At 39.4% G+C, this 16,813-nt stretch overlaps 1 protein-coding gene across 1 annotated transcript; it reads right to left on the reverse strand.

The window, feature by feature from the left end:
* Positions 1-107: 107 nt before the first annotated feature.
* PPIL4 (peptidylprolyl isomerase like 4) lies at positions 108-16,668 on the reverse strand. The gene is made up of 13 exons (XM_048076979.2): positions 16,513-16,668; positions 16,044-16,111; positions 15,889-15,953; positions 14,086-14,203; positions 12,896-13,038; positions 12,038-12,134; positions 11,682-11,798; positions 10,640-10,764; positions 8,481-8,547; positions 7,516-7,627; positions 6,345-6,441; positions 5,596-5,734; positions 108-541 (listed from the first exon to the last, which is right to left on the reverse strand). The coding sequence occupies exons 1-13, from the start codon at positions 16,580-16,582 to the stop codon at positions 317-319; spliced, it is 1,443 nt and encodes a 480-aa protein (XP_047932936.1). The 5' UTR covers positions 16,583-16,668; the 3' UTR covers positions 108-316.
* Positions 16,669-16,813: the final 145 nt, after the last annotated feature.

Here is a 16,813-nt window from a genome sequence, read left to right on the forward strand (position 1 = left end):
GAAAGGAGGCAAGTGCTGCAAATCTCTTCACAGTGGGCAATTCACTTGAGAGCACATGCTTACATTTCCAAAAAGCTTTAGACAACATTCCTTATCGGAGACTCAAATCATTCCACTAATGTGAAATACTTTATTGAAACAAGCTTTTGGGAATCCAGCCTTACTCCAAGTCATACACCGGGAATTCACAGAATCATAAGGCCAAACCACCGACAGAACATAGCTGCTTTCAACCAGTACCTGCACAGTCATATGGCAGCAATGGTGGAAATGCAGGAAGAAAACATTTTTAGTTCCCTTCTCTTTTTCTCCTCTATCATCTGTACTTGGACCTCTCTTTGTCTTTTGATTTCTTTGGACTTCTGCTTCTGTCTGCCTTTTTATCCCAGTCTCTTAGTCGGACATCTTCTCTGTATTTGTCTTTATGCTTGCTGTAACTGGTGCCTCTTTCCTGAGATCGGCTGCGGCTCCGATGCCTGTCTTTCTTCTCACTCTTTGTCTTCTCTCTGTAGCGCTCTCCTTCATGTTTCCGATCAGAATCCTGTTAAAGGAATCAGATGCATACACAGTTACAGACAGAAGAGGAAAACTGCAAAGGCACGAGGAGAACTAGGAAGAGCCAAGCATGGTTCCTCAGCTGTCTAAGGCTGGCACTACCTGAAACATTCACATCTGTGATTATTTGCAAAGGGTAACTCACCATAAATAAAACTGTAACTGTATCAAGACACATCCACAGCTTTTGTCAGTAGGGAAAAAAGCCTGCCTGCCAGACTACTACTTCTTGTATTTCCTAAGGGTCTCGAGCAAAAGCTGGTGATACTAAGGATCCAACTCAGACGGATATTCTCAATCTGTTCATAGGCATCACAGCAGCTTCTGAGGCAGTTTTGGATTTGACTTCTTACATAAGCAATTGAAGAGTTTGATCAGTTTTGGTTCAAGCCCCGCAGGCATTCCAGTGCCGTGAAGATGCAAACCACTTTCTAAGACCTGCCTGAAATATGGCCTTAATGGCCTAAGTTATGGGCTTCAGAACAATGAACACCACTGCTTCGAAGACCCAAACTACATACACACACACACACAGAATAAACTCTATGGGGTACGAGTCTATTTAGTTTTAAATGGCCTAAAAAAGGAGAGACCAAGTATGTATTGCATGTGGCCGTGGTGTCTGAGCACAGACACCAAATACTCTCTGAAAAACCACTGCAAATCCAGGTAGGCAGAAATGAGGAAATATTGGATTTCCCTGGCTTTCTGCATAGCGTCACAGAGGGCCCTGCCTAGCAGGTTCAGAGCACAGGAGGGATTTGCTCTGGAGATAAATGTTATGTACCAAAGGAGCGTGGCTGCCAGCAGGACACCTGCTTTGCTTGCTGCAGGATAGGTGGATGGTACGAAACCACTGAGACAGCGTATTAGTGAATGAAGGAAAGGTGGCTGAATTACTCACACTGTGAAATGTGACACTAGTAGGTGATGACACGGTACAGGCTAGAACGACTAGGTGGTGACACCAACACTCAGTCAGGCCAGAGCAGTTTCAAAAAAACCAAGATCCTTTAGAAAGATGCCATTTCCCCTGTAAAGTCACTCAGTCCACTCAAAAAGGTTTTCTTAATAAACAGCACTGAATTTTAACATGTGAACTCCTGCTGGCGTTTTTAAGCACTGCTAGGAACTATTTTGTTCTTACTATTCAACGAAGATATACAGGGAGACACAAAACACAAGAGGGGGCCTCAGAAACCTGCAGGAATATATAAATACAACTTGCTATTGAGAAAGTGGTGGACACTTGATTTGAAAGCATGATCACAAGTTTAGTATCAACGTATGCTCTAGTAGGTTGACACCATTTTTAGTGGGGCTTTAATAACAACACTAGTAAACACAGATCTTTATGAACTATGGAAAAGGTCTGCATATAGTATTTCTTAGTTTCAGATACAATTTTCATTTTTCAAAACTCTAAACTTTTCTAAATGCTCACGGCAGTAACGTTCACCAGTGTGTGGCTAAAACCCAAACCACATTTATGATCACACAAGTTTTATTTATTTTTCAAAATAGTGAAAACCCTACTCTAAGCAGAGCTTTTATCCAGAAAGGCAGTGACCAGGGTGATTCCCAGAGCAAACTCCCAAGAGCAAACACTGCCTTTAGAATTACATAGATAACACTGAAAGACATCAGTTACAGAAAGCAACATGTACATAAATAATCACAGATTTGATCTTTATCTACGTAACCAAAAATTTCTGCTGTTGCTGAGCACAGTAATCTCATTGATGGCCAACATTATTCCACATCTTTACTGTTGAACTCTATTTCAGTACAGATTTTAAAATCTGAATCAACCAAAAAGGAGTGTTGCTTTTAATATTTATAAGCTGTTTATAAGAGCTTTGTCCATTCATCTTCAGAATGAGGGGCAGATTTCCCTATTTTAAAGAGCAACTCTTACCCAATATATTACTAGTGAACCTGAAAGCCTTGGTCTCCACGTTTGGAGAAGAAGCCAGGTTCCAGGTCTCTCTGTGGCAGGAACTGAGTACCCGCCAGAGTGTGGACACTCCAGCAGTGGAGTAGAACAGAACAACAAGACAAAAACATTGCCCAGTAAAACAGATGGTGGGCTTGGTGTGCTGCTGCCTTCAGGGGGTTTGCTGCTGACAGAGAGCACGAGGAGGAACAGGAGAAACCCAGAACAGCGCTCAGCAGAACATCTACAAAGAACATCTACAAAGCCAACACCAGAGACGGGCTATTGGCCAGCCAGAAGCAGAAATCCTCATTTGCAAGTCAGGGCAGGGAAAAGGCTAGTGAAGACTTGAAAGTAATGACAAATTGCCTGCACTGAACGTCACAGAAAAGACTGACTTGCTGAAAGGATTAAAAAAAGCCACAGGGGAATGGCACCAGATAAGCACAATGATCTTTGCAGAAGCATTTAATGTAAAGGTATACGGGGCATGTCTGAAGCTGTGAGTGCCACAAAAAGGTTGTCATAGTAGCTAATATGATCACAGTCGAGACAAACAATACAGTCATTTAAGTCATTTATAGTAATTAAGATAAATTGCATCTTTGTTCTCAAAAAAATTTAGTTATATTTCCCCTTATGCAAGATTCTACCTTTTTGAAGTCTTTGGCACAGGGAAGGGTCACATTTTTAAAATGCTAAGTTACTAAAAATACTAACGGTATTTGAAATTGAATCTTTTATGCTCTGTCCAAGTCAGAAAAATGCTGTTTTCCCATTGGAAGCAGAAGAACATTACTATTTAAAAACAGACTCTTTCTTACTGCTGAAGCCCAGATTTCTCAATCCAGGATCACTGCCTCTTACCAGTCAACAAATGAGTGACAATCACCCCATTTCTTAATCCAGCACTGTGCTGGTGAACACACGAGGAAAGAATTATTAAAAGAGGGGAAGAAACTGCTCTGGAAGTTCACTGCTGACTCTGCCAAAAGTAGTTACTTGCCAAGCAGCACTTGAACGTAAATCAGCTTGAAATACCAGGATCACAAAAGCAGAATAAAGATACGCCATCTCTACAGACATTAAGCACACTAATTACAGGTTAAAAGGAGCAAACAAATAGAGACAGCCATTTCAGCAGGGAGATTTTGATCAAACCTAATCAACGTCCAATAAGTAGTAAGAGCAGAAGATTAAAAATGGAAAGATCAATATATTGTTGCTAAAACCATGAACTGCAGAAATCTGAAAGTCTGGAAGACCCTATTCTAACAAAAACCCACTGGTTAGGCTATGCTCCTCCACAGAACCAGTTATTTTAAAAAATAAACAATCCAAGCAACCAGAAAAGACACATAGAAAACTGGGAAGGGAACACAGTCATAATAAGTCATAATACAGATCTCAAGCAGAAGCAATCAAAACGCTGTGCCAAATCCTATCCACAAACCCACACAGTGGTGCAGCCTCTTGCTCCAGACCCACATCCTGTTACCTACTGAAAGCAAGCCACAGCACCCTACCTCTTCAGCCCTCTGGAATCAAGCCAACAGCACAAGGTTCAAAAATATATTCTTAAAACTTCAACACAGAGACTGAAGATTCAGGAAATTGGTGTCAGACTAAGAAAAGGGATGAGTCAAACTACACTAAAAAAAAAAAAAAAGGAAAAAGAAAAAGCAAGAGAACAGAAAAACAACTCAACATCATGGAAACTATTCAGAAAATAAAACCCCCTTCCCTTCAGTCATAGCTGAAGCTGGTAGCACCAACTGCAGTTTCAGTTGCCAGAACTTCCTATTATAAGACTCTGCTCTCTCTCAATTAAAATCTCTGACTTACTAAGGGCTCAGGATGGAAGCTTATCTATGAAACACGGTCACTGTGGTCTTTGGCAATTGATTGTGGAAAGTTAACTGCTGTTTTGTTTTAAAGTTTTTACCTCAAAGGCTTCACCTATTTCCAAAATGGGGTTAAGGGAAAACACCTCGCTTGCCTGTACTAAAAATGCTACCATTCAACAGAAAAGTTTCCGTGCTGTTACGCTTTGTGCTGGCCTCAGTATTCACACTGAACAGTCTCCGCCTCAGGAACATGCCCCCCTCCCTGGTTCTTTTATGAGCTGCCCAGATTATGACCAAATTATAAATTGAAGAAAAAACAACAACAACAACAACAACAGGCAGTTTGTATGTTCTAAGCGGGATTTGTCAGCTAAGCTGCCTGCAAATTTCATCTGGAAACGGCCGTGCTCAAGTCGCTTTACTGATTTTCTAAATTGGACTGAATACATACTCAGTTGGACTAGATGACCTTTGAAGGTCCCTTCCAACTGAACTATTCTGTTCTATTCTACTCAGTAGATATTGATATTTTTTTTCCTACTTAGCTCATTTCTCCTTAATGCTCAAATTTCAACAGCAGTTACCTCTGCACTTGATATTACAGGCATTCAGTTTCCATGAAACATCAACATCTTGACTACCTCAGGTTCACAGAAACGTGAAAGTGCTGACTGAACAGGCTGCAGTGGAATGAACAAATGACAGAACTGCTGTCTTCTGGCAATCTCCTTCACAGCCCGAGTCCTACAGCGCTGTACAGATGCAAGTAAACCCGCACAGAGATGTCGCGCAAATATTTCCAAAACAATTAAGAAAAAAATAAACAGACAATTCAAAGAGACAGTGTTTCTGATTCCACATGGGAGCAAGCCAACACGCACTTCTGGCAAGAAAATAAAAAATAGATTGCATTCATGAAATATCATTAACTTCTGGTTTATGACTGGGAACATGTGAACAACAGGTTCAAAGTGCTGAAGATCTCCTACTTTATGAGAGGCTACACTGCCTCTTCAGGACGTTTTGGCAAAAAGCCATTCAGACATGCCAAGCTTCGAAAGTCCAGAAAGATTTGGGAAACCTCTTTCACAATCAGGCACTGACATCAGCCTTCTGTACATTTACAACTGCTGTATTTTATGGGACTTTGCACACCAGGTCTTCAGTTCAAAATCAGACTTCTTTTTCCTGGCTTACCCTTACTAGGAAAATAAACTGGTATCAAGTTAAATCATTCATGCAAGAAGAGGTGAGCACCTTGTGTTTTTTGGTCCACTTGTCATCCTCTTCATCTTCAGAGTGGTGATGCTTTTTCTTCTTTTGTTTTTTAGCCAGGTACGACTGACTTGTTTGAGACTCTTCTTCTTCCTCCTCTAGCACAAGGTCGTACTTGGCACTGATAGTATTGGTTAAGGGCATATTTATTACTTAATATCAATAAATATCAGAACACAGAAGTTCATGAAGCAAACAAACCCCAGTTTATCAGACAGTGGTTTATGAAGGCACACAGGTATTGAAATAATCAGCTGTGTTAAAATGACTGAATTCTGCCCTATTCAAACAGTACAGCCAGGTCCCAGTTTTCTCTCTTTTTTTTCCTCCTACCTACAGATCTCTGAAAAAGTTACAGCTTTCTGTTCTCTCATGCTCACCACAAGCAAAGTAGGATTGCAGAACATGATTTACTTACTACTATTTTCTCATTCCAGATGCAGCAGGTCCCAAGTGAAACTCCTTAAAACTCTGTTATGCCTTATGTCACTCCACGGCTTTACACTGGGAACATTATTTACCTGCACACAGCGTATTCTGATTTGATTAAATTCACCTTCGTCATTAAATGAAAAAGGCAAAATGTTTAATTCCATCTCAAACACCAGATGGTTATGTGAAGCTGCAGCAAAAATATACATTTGGCAAGCTTTAAGAACAAGAAGTCTTTTCCAGACTGTTTTCATAAACTCTACTTGGTGCAAAAAATACATTTGACCGGAAAAGGATACTCCTGCTTTGGTTTCACCTTCTCTTTCAGAGCAAATTTTGAAGGCCTGTCACGTTCCTTTTCATATTCTTTGAAATCATCCTTGGTATACTGCCCACCTGTCGACAGAAAAATATATTCAACTCACTGCAACTAAAAAAGCAATCAAGGGATCTTCCCAACCCTACAGGGATTCATACAGTTCCAAGAACAACATTAACATCTGGATAACAGAGTAGAAAAGGGTAGGGCAAGTCATGATTCTGTGCTTCTCTTGCTTGCAGATCTCATTAAACAAATTATGGCTTTCTCCTCAATCACATCCAGTAGAGACAAAGCACGAACAGGATCACAAAGCAGGGTTTAGTAACTGGTTTAGTCCCTCTTTGATTACAGGTCTTATGATACACTACTGTTACTGTAAAAGCCTATGACTATTCTCACTATTAAATGACCTTTTGCTCTGGGATGCACAAAGGGAAACCTCTGAGACAGCTACAGCTCTCCACCTGAATTCCTAAGCTATCAAAAAATCATTATGTCTTAAGAGGGGCATCACCAATCTCATTTTCCACCCATTCAGTTGGCAACAGCAGCTCACAGACCGATGTGCTATGCTATGGCAACATGCTGCCATCGCCCGGTCATGCTTGAAACTGCAAGATTAACTGGCCGGGTCAGAAATAGCCCCAAATATCCTCAAACATCTGAAACTGTTTTGTTTTTTAAACATACAAGCTATACAGTCTGCTTGATATAGAGGAGATGAAGAGAGGAAAGCCCTGGCCTGAATGTTCACTTTTTCTTGCGTACACCCAACTGTCATACAGTGAATAATGGAACTAGAAAGCAACAAGGTACTGCCATATTAATGTTGCTGATAAGCACCTTCAAAGGCACCACTTTTAAAGCTTGATATAGGAACATATGATTTACCTGCAAAAACATATCTGTTGAAAGGCAATCCATGGTAATGCAATTTTTTTGTTTCTGATCTAGCCAGTACATGTAGCAGTAGCGAAGAGAAGAGCTAGAAACCTTGTTGCTCTATCGCACTATATTGCCAGGAAAATTTACATCCTGGAAGATGAGATGATTTAAGCTCTTAACAATTGCTTCTCTTTACATAAATACTTATAGTTTAGAAGTCATGGCTTATTCAATTGCGAGGGTCAAAAATCACGTGTACTTACCTTTTCCTTTCCACTTAATCTTTGCAACAGATTGGCTAAAATCCACATGTATCCGTCTGTCATCTATTAGCACGTTGTCCATTTTGAAATAGGCTTTCTCACAGTCTTCCTCCTGATATTAACGTTTCCAGAAATTTTTGAGTCATGATTATATCAAAGGAGTATTCACCAAAGAGCTCAAACACAAACTCAACTGCTCAGTGGTGTACATTTCCCAATGAACACGTCTCATATGCTTTTTTTTTTTAGAATTGCGTAAACCACAACAGTTTGTGCATTGTGTTATTTCAAAAGAAATAGTTATGCTTTGTCCCAATGTAAACATTTTAAATTACATTTTTTTCATTTCATCTCTTTAAAAATTTGCCAGGGACAACAGCAACTCACAGAAGTTCCATTTTAAGTACACAATAGGCTAAAGGAACGTGTTCTTGCTTTTCCAGTGTTTTCCAGTTTTCCTCACAGATTAGCAAGGCTATCAGAAAGTCTCTAGCAAGAAGCTATGCACCATCAAGAGAACTTTTACTAGCAATCACACTGTTAAGAGCAGCATGTTGATAAAGGTAACACCATTTACAACCCCAGGAATTACTGTAGCACAGTAGTGTAGACACCTATCCACCTTCTTTCATACTCCCTCCTCTCTCTATACAGCACTCCTCCATTTTCTGCTGGCATTCCCTTCTTTTACTCTTCCTAACTGTTTGAAAGTCCTAATGTACTCAGAAAAACATGGTCCTGCTCTAAACCCACTGGTTTCAAGACCAGCTAAGGACATATTCGTATCGTTTGGCTGAATAAAGATTTTTGACTGATTTAGGACCTACAACTTCTGCAACTTAGTCAGTAATAGAAAACGTTACCTACCCCACACTTGAAGATTTCACTGTTCTCCTTTAGTGGTAGTATACTGAAAATACACTTTGGTAAGCAGAATCTACATCCAACACAACTAAAAAACATACCTTCTCAAATTCAATGAAAGCGTAACAAAGAGATTCACCAGTCTTCCAGTCTCGAATCACTTCACAGCTGAAAAATTGGCATGAAATTAACATGTCAGTGCTCTCAGAGCAAGACCCATAGGACAGGTAAGTATTGCTTAAAAGGGAGAGTAACAGTTTTAAAAAAAATAAAAGAAACAGAAAAACAGACCTCAAAGGTATTTTAACACTTGATTCTGAGACCCTTACTGACATGGGTGTTGCTGCACAGGAAAAGTGCATGTGATATTACTGAAGTAAGTAATTATTACACTTAGTTCACAAGTCCTTAACTTGAATTGTAAGCTATGGATGAACTGTAGAACTAGGGATTGTATTGTAGAACTAGGGACAGAACTGTAGAACTATTGGATTAATGAAACAAAATTCTTTTCCAACAGTACTGCTTGTGACTGAGTTTTTGCCTTTCACCAGTAAGAGACAATAAACCTCACGTTCTGCTTTTACAATAATTTAAGGAAAGTTTAAACAGGCAAATTTCTCTTCTTAGCAGGCACATTGCTAGCAGCCAATCTTATCAGGCAGTTCACTGGGGAAAAATACAAAGCCTGAAGTATTGTATCAGTAGAAGTAAAATGTGAATAATTACAGTATACTCATATACAGAATCAGAATTCTGACTACAATATGTTGAAGGAAGTCAAACAGGCAACAAGTGCAGTAAACATGGTATTCGTGTGAGACTTGAACCTCCTTTAAGCACACTGAGCAGTTGACATATTAGGATTTGATACACAATTCAAAAGATGATCAAGACAAAAAAAAAGGGGGGGAGAAACTGAGTGTTCAGACAAGCTGTGTGAATTCTTTGCAGCAGCCACTAATTAAGAGGAAGGTAGGACTGTCTTATGCAAGAACACTTCTCTTGTTGAATTATTCATCAGATCTATCTGAAAGTGGAAGGTCTGCAAAAGAGTTTATTAAACAAACTGATAGAGGAAAAGAAAAGGTGTAAAAGATCTCTACGATATCCAGTAGATCTGCTCCAGTTGTAAGGATGGCGAACACAGTATCAGACACACGCACACACACTACGGAGTGTAGTGAAAGATCTGGTAGACTGCAGATCTGCGTGCCTGTTGCCACTACTGCACAAACTTGTAGAAACTTGGCACAGAACTGACTTAGTGGGCATCTGAATAAATAGGACCTACCCAAGACCATCTGAATAAACCTAACTAAAGTTCTTTGAAAGGGTCAACATGCCTATGCAAGACAGTGAGCCACTTTGAAATCCCTCTGGAAATTCTAAGAAACTCCTGCACCAAAGGGTTTTAGTGAAATTAAGCAGTAATGGCATAAGAAAGATCTTCGTATTGATAAAAATGTGCAAGGCAGGGTAATATAATATTAATAATAATAATAATTTATTTATTTAATAAAATTTAATTTAAATTTAATAATAAAAAATAATAAGTAAATAGTCAGTTCTCATTGAGGAAGCAAGGAGGTCACCCATGGAGTTTGCTAAGGATACTAAATTGTTAAAGATGATAAAAATAAAGACTGAAAAAAAAAATGCAAAGTTCCTAGGAGTTCAACTGAATAACAAAAGAGCAAATGATATTCAACATAGATAAATGCAAGAGGATGAGCATGGGTGGGGGGATCCTAACTGCACTGTGAAAAAGGCTCTGAGTTGGCAATTAGCACTAAAGAGTAAGATTCTAAAATCTGTAAGAATTTTTTTTGTGAAATGACCTATTTGATAAAAGTACAGGTTATAAAGCATTTACAGCTCTAGGAATAATTAGAAAAGGTGTTGAGAGCAAAGTGGGGAATACTACTGTGCCACTCTAACTCTGTAACTTCTTTAATACTGTATGCAGTTCTGTTCCTCTCATCTTGAGGTGAAAACAAAAGAACAGAAAAAAGCTGAGAAAACAGAAACGAGGTAAGGCAAATTCCTCTACAAACTATGCTGGCTTGTACTCTTAGCCAGAAAAAAGATGATCTGAGGGTATACGATAGAGAGCTGTAGTAAAGTAGGTTTCACTTCACTGTCTTTTTGATCTCCAGAGACACCAGAATACTACTTAACAGTCAAACCTAAATAGACTGATGGGTGTAAAGTTCAGTTTCAACAAAGAAGGTTCTCTTCTTAACATTATAATAATTACCTTTTAATTGGACCAAATCGTGAAAATATTATCTCTAGGTCTTCATCCGTGGTCACGGGATTCAGTTTACAAACAAACAGCACGTTTTCTGGTGGCTTGACTTCTGCATCTGGTAAGTCTCCCACCTGTGGGATACAGAAACAGACCTTCATCACTTCTGCCTGAAGTTCTCTATATTTTACTGCCACAAGCACACTGGCAACACATCTTGTGGATGATTTCAGACACATTCCTATCACAAAATTAAAAACGAACACAGTGTTTTTCTCACTCAATGTCACAATAAGAGTATTTTCTAAAGAACCTAGAAACAATTAATGTATTTGCGATTCCACCACTGGGATTTCAGGAAAGTCATAAATAATTTCCCACCTTGCTTTCCCTGTTCATAACTTAACAATACTCAGTTCTAATTGATGAAAAGCATCACTCTTTTCTTTCCTTTTTAGAATAAATGGTGAAAGTGTACTTTTAGAGCCACTCTGTTTCAAAAATAGAATGGACTGGATCCATTCTTCAGTTTCTATCTGTACCTAAGACAAACTCAAACTGCCTTGAAGTCTGGCAACAACTATCCTAAATTTCAGTTCGCCCTACTTGATAAGGATGACAATTACACAACTTTGTTCAGATAGATGGAAGGGAGGCAGCATTCATGCTTACTAGGAGACAACACTTGCTTACAGTATGCACAACCTTGATGTTTGCAATCTCTGATCAAAATTCCCTCATTAGAGCCAGCAACCTAAGTTCCAGAGGAAAACACAAATACACACACCACCTCCTGTTGAATTGCAGCACTTCTTTACGAAACCTGAATAAAAGACTAGTGATAGATACACAAACAATTTATCTCCACCTTTTACTTAATATGCTAATAAAAAGGTAAATGTACATTAGTGTCGTAACAGGAAGAAGCAAAGTAACACAAGTAAGAAACAGATTCCAGAAAAGATCTTAAGCACACAATGTGCTGTCAGAGATGTTAGTACACTAAATTTTTCATCTCTTCAGGTAAAGGTAAATACAAAAAGATGTTCACCATCTCCAGAAGAATGGCACGAGTTTTCGCTTCTTTTTCTGCCTGAACTTCTTCTATTTCATCTGCAGACCGTCCTTTCAAGTCATCAATTTCTTCATCTGCTCCTATTCTGCCACTCTGAAAAAAATTGAAGGGAAAAACTAGTTAATAGCAATCCATGGCCAAAACATACTCTCATTTTCCGAATCTTACTTGGATGCCTTCTGCCTTCCACTTGGCCACCCCCCAATACTTTCACAAAGTATTAAGGACAGGTTCTTATTTTGACCAGTCTCTGCTAACTCTGCGACTAACAGGGATCTATTTACTAAATTCTTTCTTCCAACTTTCCCCAAGAAGCTATCACAAATACTCACATCTAGCTGTTCCTTAGTAGGTTCTGGTGAGCGATCAGGAATAGACAAGCCAGGTGGATCATCAAAGGGATCATCTAAAATTACTGTATGATTAATCCTAATAGAAAACAACATCAAGACCAGAATCAGCCACAAGCAAATAAAACTCTCTTTACCCCAGTAATAGGAAAGCAGCCCTGCTGATTCTCAGTTACACCATAAAAAGCCAAACATCCTGCATACCTGTAAATACTAGAATCAATGCTTTTATAAAGGCAAGGTAGGTGCACATTTTCTTATAATTTTTCTTATTGTAGTAGCTGCTTATTTTCTCATTTACTCTTTCCAGACCAATACATAGCCTAGTAAAGTCTAATATCAAGTAATGTTGCACTTTTTTGCTGCCATCTAATTCCTTGTACTACTTAAATCTAGAAATCACTATTAAAAGAATCATACAAATGGAACAAAACTCCTTAGAGCAACTACACCAATTATTTTGCTCAAATTGTCTTACGGTTCAGGCAGGACAACAATTCCATCCCTGTTCCTGCAAGTTCACATAGCTCTTAAAGACTCCATGAAGATATGGAGTCCATCTGAAAACACATGCCTACACAAACGCTCAGATTTCTGGCTTACAGCTCATATCAACTCACGACAGACTTCCATAATAAATACTACGTTACTTTGAGAAGAAATTCAAATTCCTGTAAAGGCAGAATCATACAGCATTTTACCAATAATACTGCAATAAAAGAGTATTTTAGATACCATGTACAAGTCACCTAACATTGCCCTATCGATTTAGTTTCCAAAAAGATAGATGTGTTAATTATAGTATAATCCTCCAAAACGGGAAGTTAAATGCAGTCACACCTGATATCTTGATATGGGATAAAATCCTTATCCACAAAGGTTTCATTAATTGTCTTCAATACATCCATGCCTTCAGTCACTTCTCCAAATACTGTATGCACACCATCGAGGTAATCCAGGTTTTCCCCTGTTGTAATAAGAAACTACAAAAAAAAGATACAAAATCAGTAACAGTAAATGGAAAAAAATGAGGGCTTCAGTTTTACCTTAGGAGAGATAAAACTCTCACTGGAATCCAGGTGGAAAAAAAAAAAAAAAAAGCCTCTTCCTGACTTCATTCTTAAATGTAAATACAAATGCCATTGCTTCTTCCTAAAAAAACACCTACCAACAATTTTATACTTAGAAAGCAGGAAAATTAACTCCGTATATTATAACAAGTTCTAGCTGTAATAAAACCATAGGTGTTTTTTTTTAAGTTGCTCTTTCTTCATGAAAAAAAATTAATTCAAATGTATGGATATTTCAAGTAAGGCATTTTAATACATAAAAGTGACAATGCATCTAAAATAATTATTCAGAAATAGTATAGTTCTATGAGATTAGAGCTTTAAATATACCTATAGAAAAAGCTTTGTGCACTTGAACAGGGAACAACATCAATTTCAGAAACTGTTTTATAATAATTTTTTTGGTGTGGGAAGAAATAAAACTTGCACTCAGATAAAGCTATACATTTACATTGTCGTAATGCACACTTTAATGTAATCATACAGAGAAAGCTGTGATTTCAGTTTCCAAACTAAGATGAAGTTATAATTGGAAAGTTTTAAGATTATTCTGAAAACCAAGTTCTCCGCTTTACAAGTCCATCTAACTACAGGATTTGTTCTTGCTTAATCTTACTCTGTAAGATTTGCAAAATTACATAAAAGTATCAACAAAAATGAATAAACAAAAAAAAAAATAAAGGGGACTGAATTCTAACAAAATTTATAAATTTGAGCTAGGACAGGATTTGAATCAGAGCATCTCAACCTCTTTCTTCTCCGTAATCAAATGCCTATTTGCACCTGGAACACCATGAAAAGTACTTATCTATGGCCCTTTTTGTACATGCCTTTTGACCATATTACAAGATGATGCTCTTGAGATGACATCATTGTTGTTATGCCCTTTTTGCAAATTCAAGGAATTTTCATTTTTCTTACTGAGACGTGCACCAAGACTTCCCAACTCTGCATACTGACCTGTGATCCGTGCTGATCACTGCCATTGTTCACCATTGACACGGTTCCTTTTTTCTTGTGCTTAATTCTCGGCACTTTTTCTGCCTCAAAAAATCTGGCTTGATCACCATACAGTTGACTGAAAATACATGGAAAATATGTTATATGTTATAAAGCAAACAGATATTAAAAAGTGAGATTTAAAAATGCCATAAAACAGTAAATGAAACTTTTTTTTTTTTACATTGGCGCAATGCGCACATTTTTATGTACCAGTACAGTTATACAGTTCACTTTATATTACAGATAACAGACTTTTCTCTGAAGCATTTCACAGAGATTTTTTTTTTTGTGACAGCTTGTTTGTGTTTTTTAGTGCAGCATACAGTATTTTTCTAGGGCCTGAAGGGAGTACGTATTTTGATAAGAAGGTTCCATCAGAAAAATTAAGCCAACACTTTAAAATTGTAGCAATTTATGCTTTCAGTTTCTCCTTCAAGACAAACAGAAAGCCACCATATCTGTGTGTAAACTAAGTTCATCATATATACAGGACTGTACGCAGTAATTTAAGATATACAGAATACAGCAAATCATCAAAACATTTTTAATTTTTAAAGTCTGTCCCTGATTTTTACCTTACTCCATAATTGACAGAGGCATGGTCAATACACAGTTTTGCCCACATATAAGGAACAATGTTGTGTTTGAACTTATTTTGATAAACTGTTGTAGGTCTTTATGAAGAGAAGACTCAAGTCAAAGTTTGCCTGCATCAGTTTCCTAGGTAGCAAGAACAGAAAGCCCAATTCTGTGGATTTCAGCAGTAATGAACAGGTGGAAATGAAATATTGCCACTCCCCATGCTAGCAGCAGAGCAGTATCTGCCAATCTCTTATCCCACTCTCCTTCTGTATCTGCCATACTACCGGGCCTCAGAAGACCAAAACAATCCCTATAATAGAAAAGAATGTGAAAATGAACTTGATCTACTCATGTGCAGAGACAGGTCAGGTCTGGCAAGCACGTAAGATTTGCATTTGCTTAGCACAATTAAACCGCTTCCAGGATCACAACAGTTCCACATCAAGGTTTTCTATTTTAAAGGCTCTGACAGACCAGACTTACAAACATCAACATTGGTCTAGCAACACTGGTTCTGTTCAAACTGAGCTATTTATCTCTGTATACCATGCTCCTCAGCACCCCGGGTTTTTAGTTCTACTATGCAATTTTAATTCTATTTTTAATATCAATTTTAAAGGAAACGTACAGAACATACGCACTTTGCTAAGTTCCACCTTACTGTTTGAACTTCTTCAACTTCTATGTTTATGACCGCTAACATTTTCAACAAGTCAATTTTTAGGGCAACACTATTGCTTTCTTGCTCACAGGAAATCAAGCATAGCCTCTGTGTTCCCCTCTTGCTCAATTAAATATATTTTGTTACAAAAATAAAAGTAGTAACAAACTGCTAATGACTGTGCCTTCTATGCGGCAGTTAGTTATGATACTCATCCCACAAAACCAAACCTAGTTGTTTGCTCACTTTTAAATAAGCAGAAATTTACATACAACCTATTATAGCTTTATTTCTAAGGTCAGAGATAGAATACTGTCCAGAAAAAACATCTCAGTGGTTGAGGACAGTGTAAGAATTTAAAAAGTATTTGGCTATAATAGCTGAAGAAGCCTATGCACCAATATTTTTTCTTCCCATCAGTGATTATGCCTCGAAAGAGCTGAAGACAACCTAAGCGGGACCCTTTGCTCCCATACGACTTCTCTGTTGGTGAAGCAGCACAAACGTGTTTTACTTACCAAAATACAGACTCGCCTCCACGGCCGGTTCCCATGGGGTCACCAGTTTGTATAATAAAGTCCCTCTGTCACAAAGCAGAACACACAAGATGTTGTTGTTGTATTTGTGAACTTAAGCCAAGATAAAATATAGAGAGAGAACTGAGAATACTCACCTGTACATTGTAAATAAGACAATAGTTGTAGTACTTGATTTTGCAGAGCTTCAGAAAATTCAGACAAGCTGTAAGAAATCATACTGACGTTTACTGAAGAGGATCGTGGATATAATAAGTACGGGTGTAACGGATTCAGCGCGTACGAAGCTGCTTTTGGGGCAGACCTGTTAGGACCTACCAGCTGTCAGAGATGCTCTCGGCAGCCAACCTTTCCCCCACCCCCCCGGGGAAGGCAGACCCCGGCTGCCCCATTTCCAACGCCCCGGGACGGCCCCGTTTCTGTGCCCCCCGTGGGTAACGAACATGCCGCTACCAGGCAGACCTCCGTCCCGCAGCCCCGGAGGCGCACACCGCCGAGCCGCCCGCGGAGGCCTGAGGCGGCCGGGCCGGGCCGGGCCGTGCCCACGGAGCCGGCGCCCCCCGGGCCCGTTCGCCGACGCGAAGCCGCCCCCGGCCGCGCTCGTACCGCGGGGCCGCTCCTCCGTGTAGAGGTCGATGACCAGGTCGCCCACCGTGGTCTCCAGCAGCACGGCCATGGCCGCCGCCCGCTCCCTCACGGCACGGCCCGGCCCGGCCCGGCCCTGCCCGCCGCCGCAGGGCCGCCCTCTGGCGGGGCGGAGGAGGAGAAGCCGGCGCCGAGCAGCGCCGCCACAGCTCGCCCTGCTCTGGGAAGGCGTGTTTGTGGGGCACTGATCACAGCGATCACGGAATCACTAAGGCTGGAAAAGACCTTCAAGATCATCTGGTCCAGCCATCCCCCTACCACC

The sequence above is a fragment of the Anser cygnoides genome, chromosome 3 (genome assembly GCF_040182565.1).
Source record: "Anser cygnoides isolate HZ-2024a breed goose chromosome 3, Taihu_goose_T2T_genome, whole genome shotgun sequence".
NCBI classification, from domain to species: domain Eukaryota; kingdom Metazoa; phylum Chordata; class Aves; order Anseriformes; family Anatidae; genus Anser; species Anser cygnoides.

Coding starts and splice junctions, on each gene's coding strand:
- PPIL4 (XM_048076979.2), bottom strand. CDS start 16,582: ATGGCCGTGCTGCTGGAGACCACGGTGGGCGACCTGGTCATCGACCTC. Junction 16,112..16,512: donor CACGGAGGAGCGGCCCCGCG/GTACGAGCGCGG, acceptor GATTTCTTACAG/CTTGTCTGAATTTTCTGAAG. Junction 5,735..6,344: donor AAGGTGAAACCAAAGCAGGA/GTATCCTTTTCC, acceptor CAATACTATCAG/TGCCAAGTACGACCTTGTGC.